The sequence below is a fragment of the Colobus angolensis genome, unplaced genomic scaffold, assembly GCF_000951035.1.
Source record: "Colobus angolensis palliatus isolate OR3802 unplaced genomic scaffold, Cang.pa_1.0 Scaffold61, whole genome shotgun sequence".
Classification (NCBI taxonomy): domain Eukaryota; kingdom Metazoa; phylum Chordata; class Mammalia; order Primates; family Cercopithecidae; genus Colobus; species Colobus angolensis.
In genome coordinates this window covers 1,097,078-1,108,344 of record NW_012119710.1, presented here as the reverse complement: position 1 = coordinate 1,108,344, position 11,267 = coordinate 1,097,078, and the positions used below count along the sequence as shown (strand labels likewise).

General features: G+C 46.5%; 1 protein-coding gene across 1 annotated transcript in view; it reads right to left on the bottom strand.

Annotated features, from left to right (window-relative positions):
- ACCSL (1-aminocyclopropane-1-carboxylate synthase homolog (Arabidopsis)(non-functional)-like) overlaps nucleotides 1–11,267 on the bottom strand; it is a 22,955-nt gene that overhangs the window by 6,775 nt on the left and 4,913 nt on the right. Inside the window, exons 2-13 of the mRNA XM_011963556.1 lie at nucleotides 8,796–8,855; nucleotides 8,296–8,366; nucleotides 7,826–7,895; nucleotides 7,510–7,576; nucleotides 6,459–6,556; nucleotides 6,148–6,225; nucleotides 5,701–5,801; nucleotides 3,918–4,007; nucleotides 3,126–3,171; nucleotides 2,885–3,026; nucleotides 726–868; nucleotides 486–639 (exon numbers count right to left, since the gene is read on the bottom strand). Coding sequence (XP_011818946.1) covers nucleotides 486–639; nucleotides 726–868; nucleotides 2,885–3,026; nucleotides 3,126–3,171; nucleotides 3,918–4,007; nucleotides 5,701–5,801; nucleotides 6,148–6,225; nucleotides 6,459–6,556; nucleotides 7,510–7,576; nucleotides 7,826–7,895; nucleotides 8,296–8,366; nucleotides 8,796–8,855 — 1,120 coding nt within the window. The remainder of the gene's footprint in view (nucleotides 1–485; nucleotides 640–725; nucleotides 869–2,884; nucleotides 3,027–3,125; nucleotides 3,172–3,917; nucleotides 4,008–5,700; nucleotides 5,802–6,147; nucleotides 6,226–6,458; nucleotides 6,557–7,509; nucleotides 7,577–7,825; nucleotides 7,896–8,295; nucleotides 8,367–8,795; nucleotides 8,856–11,267) is intronic.

Here is an 11,267-nt window from a genome sequence, read left to right as displayed (position 1 = left end):
ACTGCAACCTCTACCTCCCAGGTTCAAGCAATTCTCCTGCCTCAGCACACACCCGAGTAGCTAGGACTACAGGCGCACACCACCATGCCTGGCTAATTTTTTGTATTTTTAGTAGAGACGGGGTTTCACCATGCTGGCCAGGCTGGTCTCAAACTCCTGACCTCATGATTTGCCTGGCTCGGCCTCCCAAAGTGCTGGGATTACAGGCATAAGACACTGTGCCCAGCCTCAGAATAGTACTTTTTAGCTTGTTGGCCCAATGCCTCACTCAATGGCAGTCACAGAATAGATACCCCAAATGGGTAGTGAATGGATAGGTGCTTGCGGTACATATCAGTTCTTGTTTGCAAAAGCACTTAACTAAAGATAGACATGGAAACAGGGAATAAAGGCCTAGATCTATAGGATGTTTAAGGACAGGGAGAAGATTGAGATATTAAGTTGATGGGGCATCTTTAAAGGATTGGGAGGTGAGCTCCACTCACCCAGTTTTAGCCGGGGGAGCTCATCTGCAAAGATGAGGCAGAACCAGCCTGGCTCCTTACACATGTAGGCTTTGCCACGGGATAACAACAGCTTGTTGTCCAGGAAGCGGCAATAGAGGAGCCGTTCTTCTTCAAATGTACAGGGATCCAGGTACTAGGGAGGGCAGAGGAATAGAGCTGAGCCCAAGACCCAGCTGGCAGGTCTGCCCAAGAACACCTGTCCTCATTCCCAGAACACACCTTTTTCAAGTTGATCCAGACATAGAGGCCAGACCTGCTGTTGTGAAAGGGGATCTCCAATGCCTTCAGCTTGGCAGTGATGTACTTGTGAGCTTCCCGGAGCCGGTAGCAATTGGTGGGTAGGTACACTTTGTCAATCCATTCTGGATGGGTAGAGGAAAAACATTGTCACAGATATTACTACAGAAATCTACCGAGAGTTCCTTCCCAAATGCTCCCTTCCTGGGCTTCATGCAAGTTTGTTGTTTTTGTTTTATTTGTTTAAAAAAAAAAAAAAAACAAAAAACAAAAAAAACAACCCAGAGTCTCCCTCTGTCACCCAGGCTAGAGTGCAATGGCACAATCTTGGCACACTGCAATCTCCACCTCCTTGGCTCAAGCGATTCTCATGTCTCAGCCTCCCAAGTAACTGGGACTACAGGCGTATGCCACCATACCCAGCTAATTTCTGTATTTTTAGTAGAGACGGGGTTTCACTATGTTGGCCAGGTGAAACCTCCTGGCCTCAAGTGATCCATCTGCCTTGGCCTCCCAAAGTGCTGGGATTTTAGGTGTTAACCACTACACCCTGCAAGCTATTTCTAAGACTAACTCTAGCATATTTGAGCTGATGGTGTCTACACCCAATACACCCACCTCTTATCTAAGGCTCTGGTAGAGACACTGGGCTTCTCAAAGGTCTAGTAGGAAAGTTCTCTGAGTTCACAGCCCTGAGGCAAGGAGTCAATCCCCTAATAGGGGTTGATGCTGCTGTTGTTAACTGGGCAAGCAGCAGGGACTCGCAGCTCCTACCACCCGAATTTCAGCCTCATACAATGGAGTTGGAGGAATACATGTGTGCCCGGGGATGCTCTTGGCCAATTGCCCTCAGCATTCATAGAACAGAACCACTTGGGGAACTATTAGAAGCCCTGATGCTCAGGCTACATATCTGATATAACTCAGGCTATATCAGGGTCTTTGAAGACGGAACACACATGTCAGTATTTAAGCTCCCTGGGAAATTCCCATGTCCATCCAAGATTGAGGACCAGTGTTCAAGGGGCTGGGATCTGGTTTCTGCCAAGTATCAAAGGTCTTGATATCTATGGAAGCATTCAGTTGGATTTTTCCTGTCTACCTCTCTCCCGTCCCAGACCTGAAAGCAGATTGTTTTCTAAACCAGCAAATATAATGATATTCATTTGTTTCATTATATCCCAGCTATGAATTAAAACTTCCAGCTTCGTATCTGTTCTGTTACAGGGAAGTAAAGAAAGTGAGTCTCTAAGCTTTGGCCATGGCTTTAAAGGGGAAAGTCCCTTCTGAGGCCAGCATTCACTTGAGATCCAAGTGAGGGGACGATGAATCCAGGTGCCACAGGTCTAGCCACACCAACTTGCCCAAATGGCAGCTCTCCTTTGGCCACCTTGGAAGATGAGATTATGTTGTGTTAGAAGAGTCAGGGTGTTTGTTTTGTTTCTGGTTTTATAATCTTTGTCTAAAGCAGTTTTGGGGACAGAAAATCTATATTCACATAAAGATTAATTTCTGAAGTTCCTACCTTTACAACTTAGAGTAGGATTAGCCATCCCACCTCTAGGCAGAACACAAGCTACCAGACATCCAGAAATTAAGCTCATCCTGTGGTTTTTTGTTTTTGTTTTTGTTTTCTGAGACAGAGTTTCACTTTTTCTACCGAGACTGGAGTGCAATGGCGCCATCTCAGCTCACTGCGACCTCTGCCTCCTGCATTCAAGAGATTCTCCTGCCTCAGCCCCCAAAGTAGCTGGGATTACAGGCGTGCGCCACCGCACCTGGCTAATTTTGCATTTTTAGTAGAGACCGGGTTTCACCTTGTTGGCCAGCTGGTCTCAAACTCCCGACCTCAAGTGATCTGCCCACCTCAGCCTCCCAAAGTGCTGGGATTACACACGTGAGCCACCACACCTGGCCTCGTCCTGTGTTTTAAAACAGCACCTCCATCTTCTGTCTACACTCTGCTGTGTTATCTGCCCTATCTTGCCCTCCTTCAAACTTCACGTCTTACCACAGTTAAATCTGAGACAGCAAATGGGGTCTCAGTATATTAAGGGCACATCAGAGACCCAAGCAAATCCAAGACTTCCCCATGGCCATGACATCCAGCCAACATGCTGGCCTGTGCTAGAGCTCAGTACCTGTGTTGTGGAGCAGTTGACACAGCTTGTGCTGTACGATGCCAGAAATACTGTGGAGGTAGCCAAAGGCACTCACAGCAGAGACCACCTCCTTGTTGTGGGTATACAGAGCACCAAAGCGGAAGCCAGAGATGCCAAAATCCTAGAGGAAGAAAAGTAGGAACAGGAACAAGTGTTTTGTCTGCCTTCTATTCCCGGTTCCTCCTCCTTCCCTAGCCAAGGAGAGAAAGCAATGGCTCACCTTACTGGTACCCCAGATCACATGGGTCCTGTTGCGATCAGGCAAACTGAAGAAGAAATGGAAAAAATAACTAAGGTTATAGAGAAATAGTTGATGAAGATTTGGGGTATATGAGGGGAAAGTGGACTTGAGGTTCTTCCTAGACAGCAGGGCCTATAGGGCCTAACGTTCAAGAAACAGTTGTCCCAGTTAAGCCAGGAAGTCAACACAAGGTATCCCTGAAGACCCAGAGGGAACAGAACCCAAGTGCCCACTGAATGAAGTCTAGGGCCTTCAGCCTGACATGTGGCTCTCCTACAGCTTGGCCAAAGCTACCTTCCTGGCAGTTGGCTCTTCAGATGTGGGTCACCATCATTTCTAGAACATGCCTGAATATTTCTTACTGCTCCATCTTTGGTGAAGCTGTTCCTTCTGCCAGGCATTTCCTTCCCTTGCTTTGAATGCTGGAATCCCTTCTCTAGGGCCAGATACTACCCTTCAGAAGGTTCTGCCTCCTTTTTCTTTCCCTGTGCTCTACTTATCAAGAAGCTCCTACCCTGGCATTTTATGAGGCTTTATTTTGACCTTTGATGGTAGACTTTCTACCTTGACCTCAAATTATTGTATACAAAATGGCATATAGACTAGAAGACATTTAGGGGGAAAGATGATGCTTTGATTGCATTCACAGCCCCTGTGAGCAGTTAACTGGCTATGTGCTAGGAACTGAGTTAAGTTCATGTCACATAAACTCACCCTGCAAAACAAGAACCTTGTGGTTCTCATTCTCAACTCCAGCTGAGACCAACTCACCTTTTCATGCTCAGAACACTGTGGAATGTGATGGATTCATCAAACACAGACAGCATGTAAATCTCATCTATGATCACATGTAAGTTATACCTGTAGATTAGATGAAAGAAGAAGAAGAAGGTCTAGCTTATCTCTAACCTTTTTTCTTTGCATGCTTTTTACAATCATCTTTGTAATCTGAAGTCATGTCTTTTACAGTGTTCTCTGGACACAGATCATGCACTCCTACTGCCCCAGCAGCCCATCTGACCCTCCAAGGGGCATAGTAAGGTAGATGGGGTGATGCACCAGAAGGGACCCTTGGACCTAGCTTGGGGGTAATGAGAAGGAATAGGAACCAAAAGACACGTTGAGAACGTCTTGTCTAACCTTAGCTAACCATTCAACCATCAAGCAGAGACTATGGGAAGGGGTTGGGTAGCCCAGATAATTTTTAACTGGTAGAGTCAGGAGCTCCTAACTGCTTATGTGCCTCATTCATTCTCCCAACAATCGTCACTACTGTCATCTCCATTTCAGATAAAGAAACTAAGGCGGACTGGGCACCGTGGCTCATGCCTGTAATCCTAGCACTTTGGGAGGCCAAGGCGGGTGGATCATGAGGTCAGGAGTTCAACATCAGCCTGGACAACATGGTGAAACCCTGTCTCTACTAAAAATACAAAAATTATCTGGGTGTGTTGGTGCATGCCTGCAATTGTAGTGACTCAGGAGGCTGAGGCAGGAGAATTGCTTGAACCCGGGAGGTGGAGGGTGCAGTGAGCTGAGATCCCGCCACAGCACTCCAGCCTGGGTGACAGAGCATGACTCTGTCTCAAAAGAAAGAAAAAGAAAAAAAAGAAACTAAGGCTCTTAGCTGTAAAGTCAATTAGCAGGTGCTATAGCTGGGAGGTGAACTCATTCTATCCAATTCTTGCCTACCCCCTCTAGCATTTTTCCTCCTGACCCCGCGCTGCACCATTCATTGGTCTGGGTTAGTCATGAAGTTTGACTAAGTCTGTTTCTTATGGAAAATGGAAGGTTATCTGCCTTAAGTAATAGGACTATTTCAGGACTCCAGAGAAAACTAAGGTTAACTTGCTCTTAGAAAGGAACGGTGAAGCTCTGTAGGAACACGTCTTCATCCCACAAGGTCTGAGAGTGTCTTCCTCGGCACTCCAGCCCAAGTGGCTTCCGAAATGGATGCTGGGAGAAAGTACTTAAGCTTAAGTAGAAAAGTAACAAATTGTATATTTTTAAGTGACATATTTCTCAGAAAACAAAACTGTATTTTGACTGTTATGTAAATGTCAATACATAGGCTGAGGCTAGAAAGGAAATGGCAAAAAGTTTGAAGTGGTAAGTATGTGATAGCGTTTTCCTTCATTTTAATTTCAGTTTTATATAACTCTGTAAAGTATGATGTATAGTAAGAATATTTAGGGTAAATTAATTTTTGAGACAAAGTCTCACTCTGTTGCCTAGGCTGGAGCACGATCTCGACTCACTGCAACCTCCTCCTCCCCGGCTCAAGCAATTCTCATGTCTCAGCCTCCCAAGTAGCTGGGATTGTAGGTGCCCGCCACCATGCCTGGCTAATTTTGTATTTTTAGTGGAGACAAGGGTTCACCCTGTTGGCCAGGCTGTTCTCGAACTCCTGACCTCAAGTGATCCACTGCCTCGGCGTCCCAAAGTGCTGGGATTACAGGCATGTGCCACCAGATCTGGCTCTTGACTACTTGACTATAAGTGACGGGAATCCTTTCAAGGAACATTACCTAGTCTCAAGGGGTGGAACTCATACCTCTTGGCAAATTCCAGGTATTTCATTAGCGAGTCTGGGGAGTAGATGTCACCCACAGGATTCTGAGGGTTGATTAGCACAAGGCCTCGGACCTTTTTCCCCTAAGAAAAACCCAAATATAACTGAGTGAATACAAGTCCTTTGCATCTACCCTAAATTCAGCCAAGGATCTTTTACAGGTCAGGCACCCTAAAAGGCCTAGGTAGGGTCTTGAAGCAGCAACTACTCTACTGCCCAAAGAGGGGGAATGGGAAGGAAGTCTGGGGCTGCTATAACATCTCCATAGGACTCAGGGATCTAGAGGGACACACCCCTGGATCATTCACTGTCTCTTCCAACTAAGGACAGCCCACCAGGTCTTGGTGAACAAGCAGTACCAGAGTTTCAATACTCAAATCCCTTTCAGGACCAGCAGTGGCCATCCTAAAAATATGGTTCCCTCCTTACCTGAAGCCTAGCTTCAAGCAGGGCTTCCTCTAACTTGTCTACAGTGAGCTGGAAAGGTTGAGTGTTTGTAACAGTGACCTGGAAGAGAAACATTATGTGAGAAGTGTCTCTTAAAGTCTAAGCCTTGATTCCTCTTTCCCATAAGCCCCAGATAATCCTCTGCCTTCATACCAGAGTGCCAGTCCCCGTGCCTTCTCCACCCCTAACCAACCACTTAGATGGGTAGAAAGCAAGCCCTTCTACCCCTTTAAGTGTCCCCAGAACAGTCCATTGTCTGGGTGTATGGAGCAGGGAAGGGGCCCCATTCAGACCTCACTCTCCAGGTAGACAGGAATCAACTCAACCTTCGCATACAGGCGGGAGCTAAAGGCAAAGCCACCATAGAAGGGAGCAGGGATCAGGAAGGCCTCTGGAAACAGAGAGACAGAGCCATCATTTCAAAGTCTCCCAATCAGAGCCTGTTGCCAGGCTCCCCAAACTAGCAAAGCTGTCAACTAAAAAAAAAAAAAAAAAAAAGTCAGTTTCACGATCCTTTCTACTGGGGGATTAATGTTCTTAGGTTCAGGTGCTATGAAATTTATCCATTATTATAGACATCACTGGGGGAAACAAAAGTCTAGTTTCTTCTTTGCAGGTACACTAGAGAGGAAGAGGGAAGAATATCACTGAATAACCCAGAATCCAGGGCACAAGTTAAACAAGGCTCACTAGCAGACGGAGCAATGGTTACTAGGAAAGTCTCAACTGATCCAGGCCAAATATCAGAGGTCAAGGTCCATGCGCAAGGAGGGCTCCAGTTGTTTGGACCTAGGGATCTCACTTTCTTTTCTTCCCATCCATTTGGCCTTACTGATGAGTTAAGAGAAGCTCCTTTGCATGAAAGGGACTATCTTAGCCACTTCTTTTGATGCATCCAGAGCTCTTTAACGTTGGAGCCTCTTGCTTAAGCATTGTTACGGGGGAGGTTGAGAACAGTCCACTCAAGCTTGTTTGGTCCAGGACTCATTAACCTTTTTCTGAAGAGATAAGAAATCTATACTGTCTGAGCCTGTTGCCATGGCTCTCTGTACTGCAGCTGAGCCCAAAAGCCCAGCCATGAACTTAGTAGGTAGGCCCCCATCGTCATTCCTGGGGCATACCTCCTTGAGGTCCATCATGTCTCTCTTCCATTAAATGGAGAATCCAAACCCCTTGCTCCCACAGAAATAGGAAGATAACCCAGTCAGTGTGGGAGAAGGCCCACCGCTGTGGGGAAAAGGCCTTGAGTCAGGATGCTCTTCTTCCTCAAAGTCCAGTGCCTGTGTGTTCCTACCCACATTGCTAGTATTTCACTGAGAGGGAAAGCAGAGCCCACTGACTTACCGCCTGGATCACACAGAACCATGGCCAGGGCAGAGAAGACAGAGCAGCAGCCATTTAGAACAACCACCTGAAGACAACACATGAGAGGCATAAGTCAAAACCAATACCTATGTGAGAAGGGGTAGCCACGCTTTCTCCATCCTCCTGGGCGGAACAGGCACAGGAAACCTCCTCAGCTGGGACACACTGGCCTTCACACTGCCCTGGCCCCTGAGAGTCTCCACTGGTTCTCCTTGTACCCCCTAGAAAGGGCAGCGCATCCTCCAAGAATATAGCCCTCCACCAGGGTGGCAGCAAGGCTGGGAAACTGACTTACGTTTTCTGGATCAAGTCGGGTAGGTGCCCTGCAGTAGTAGGTCAGGAACCGGGCCACTTCTTCACGCAGGCTGTAAACACACCCAGAGAGACCTTGTGGTTCCCGAGCCCCTTTCCTCGCTCATGGTCTGGATGGCCATTGTCCAGCCTAATAGGGACTTTTGCTACCCAGTCCAACCTCGTATCACAGGGCTACTGACTGAGACCATCAACTCCCCAAGTCACACAGAGAATAAATGAGAATTGGCACAAAAACTCGGGCCTTTTGAATTATTCCTACTATACCAGGAATAACCCTTCCTACTATACCAGGCTGCCTCCTGATGAAGTTTTGCTCTAGGCATTTTCTAGATGTTATTACCCAAAGAGACAGGGAGGTAACCAACCAGGAATTTGGTGCCTTGAATCCTCCTTCTGGATAAGGACAGCTGCCTGTGGGACCAAGAGACCCTAAATCTGAAAGTCACTTACAACGGCTGCCCTCTCCAATCAGGGTACTGCAGCAAGGCATCCTCAATGCAGTTCATGTCCCTTTCTTGCAACTGTTGACAAATAGAACATGAAAACACGTAGGCCAGGGAAGTCCAAGAGGCCTCATCCTACTCCTAGTTCGTACAAGAGTGTTTGCCTTCCACATACGTGACCTCCTAGAAAGGGTATGGGTATACACACTGAGTGCTCCTTAATGAATGGAGGCTACCATCTTGTCATAAATTACACAAGTAGATACCTCACTGGGAAGTATTTGACCTGGAGGTTCCCATAGCAACCTTCCCACCATATACCTAATCAGAGAATACTTCTGGACAGTCAGCAAGGCCAGGAGGTTAAATGTGCTATTCTAGAAGCTATTTCTTCACTCTTCTTCCAAGCTCCTATGTCTCACCCCTGTATCTACCACAGCTGAGGAGCACGCTAGGGGGACTAAGCTTTGAAGGGGCGGGTCCCAACACAGCCCAGAACATCCTTACTCTTTCAGTCATCAGATCCATGCAGAGCTTGTTCTCACTGGTGCCAAGGTTAATGAAGCCCTGGAGATGGAAGGAATCCAAGATCAGGTCAGTCCTCTTGCTCCACCCTATATAGATCCCTTGAAACACGCTAAGAAATATTCATCTCAGATTAGCTCAAATGGAGATCTCACTGCCCACGAGGCAATTCAATCCAAATTTGACAACTTTACACGTTAGGAAAGCTTTCTGTGAACGCAAAATAGTACAGCTTGCAAATTTCCTCCTTAGAGCCACATAAATAAGTAATGTCCTATCGACCAGTCATTGAGTTCTTATTATGTGCCAGACAGTAGACCAAGTGTTTCATGTGAGTTGTCTCAGTTCCTGAGAAGAAGGTTCTATATACTCCAATTTAAAGAGTGAAGTTTAGAAAAGTTGAATAACCTACTAGCCATGTGACCTTGGGTGATAGGCAGAACTCTACCTACCTGACTCCTGACCCTGGACCCTTAATCCCCAAGGCCCCACCTGGCACCTACCTCTGCTACTTCTCCTTACACATTAGGGCCTTCTAAGTTATTATGGGAGAACAGAAAGAACAGAAGGGGAAGGTATAGCTAATGTTTCCCTCCACCCTCTGGTTGGAGAGCTGCTAAGGACCCCCTTTGCTGGAAGCCTTTCATCAGTTCCCCATCGCCCTTAGGGTAACATGCTTGTTTTTTTTTGTTGTTGTTTTTTTTGAGCTAGGGTCCCACTCTATCCACTCTGTCACCCAGGCTGGAGTGCAGTGGCACGATCATGGTCCACTGCAGGCTTGACCTCCTGGACTTAAGTGAGCCCCCCAGCTCAGCTTTCTGAATAGCTTGGACCAGAGGCACAGATCACCACACCCAGCTAATTTTACTTTAATTTTACTTTTTGTAGAGACAGGGTCTCGGTTGCCCAGGCTGGTCTCGAACACCTGGCCTCAAGCCATTCTCTGGCCTCAGCCTCCCAAAGTGCTGGGATTACAGGCTTGAGCCACCGTACCCAACAAGAGACTTTAAAAGCCTTTTGGGAAGGTAAAAGTAGAGCAAACTCTAGTATTTGGAAGCAGGAATACCTGCAATTATACTCCCACCTGCCTCTTAGCAGGTCATGTGGAAGTGGATGTGATTTCCTAAGAATCTTATAGAACATTGCGTCCAACACCTGGAAAATGGCCCATCAATTAAGGATGACTTCTTTCTTTTTCTTGCCTGCTCTAGACAGTATTCTTTACATAGAACCTGCCTTAGAATTTAAAAATTAAAGAGGACAGAAAATCATTTGGCTTCCAAAGATGATTATGAAGAATATAAGCAAGAAAATAAGATGGGCCTAGAATTTAAGAGTATAGAATTTATTAGGTACTGAATATAAAAATAAACCATCTAAATAGGGGCCCAGAGAACTTCCTTTATTTCTCTAGGTGTCTCTAGGTCTTTCCACCCCAACCCCAATAAAAACATTTTGCATATATAATGGATAGCAAAGACTAAAAAGATGGAAAGCTTCCAAAGACAGCAGACACTCAGCTTAAGGAGGGTGATGACTGGGTCAGATGAGATCTTCCTGGAGGAGCCCACCATTTTCTCCATCACAACACTGACAAAAAGACACCCTGGCCTTCTGGACCAGAGGCTGTCATTAGCGGGTCCCTGAGCAAGTGACGGGCTGGAACTGCTGGTTGGGAGGCAGACGGCCTACTCCCTCATTGCATCCTCCAACTGCTTCACTATCAAAGCCTCCTTCTGCTCCTGCAGCACGTCACAGAACCGACGCATGGCTAGAGGGTCCAAATGGGGACAGAGAGAAATAGTGATTTAGTGGGTTTGCAGGTGGGTCCCAGACAGATCCAGGTCATGGTCAACCATAAAAGCCTCTCATCCAGGGATCCTGAACTTCAGCCCTCCCATCTTTGGGATGGGTTTCCAAGTCTACATGTTACATCCCTGATTTCTTTTTGAGTATCATTGTTATGTCAGCCTGCGAGACATCTCAATATCTCATATCAAAGCCTGTACTCTGGGGCTTATGGCCTTGGCCTAATCAGGATTTCTATTTGCCTGTAGTGTCTCTGCACTCAGCCTATCTTCTATGCTAGCTCAAAAGAATTCTGCAACAAAACCCTTCATGAAAATGAACGATTCACTGCTATATTCCCAGCAGGTAGAACAGTATCTGGCATGTAGTGGAATGCAATAAATAAATGTTCACATGAATGTCCTATTCTCTATAACCTCAGAGGAGAATCTAAACTCTCTAGTATGGCATACAGGGACTTCCATAGTCACCTGCCTATCCATCTCACTTACTAGGCTGCCAGCCCCACAAGGGAAGAGTACTACTTTTTTTGTTTTTGTTTGTTTGTGTGTGTGTTTTTGAAATGGAGTCTCACTCTGTCGCCCAGGCTGGAGTGCAGTGGCGCGATCTCAGCTTACTGCAACCTCTACCTCCCAGGTTCAAGCA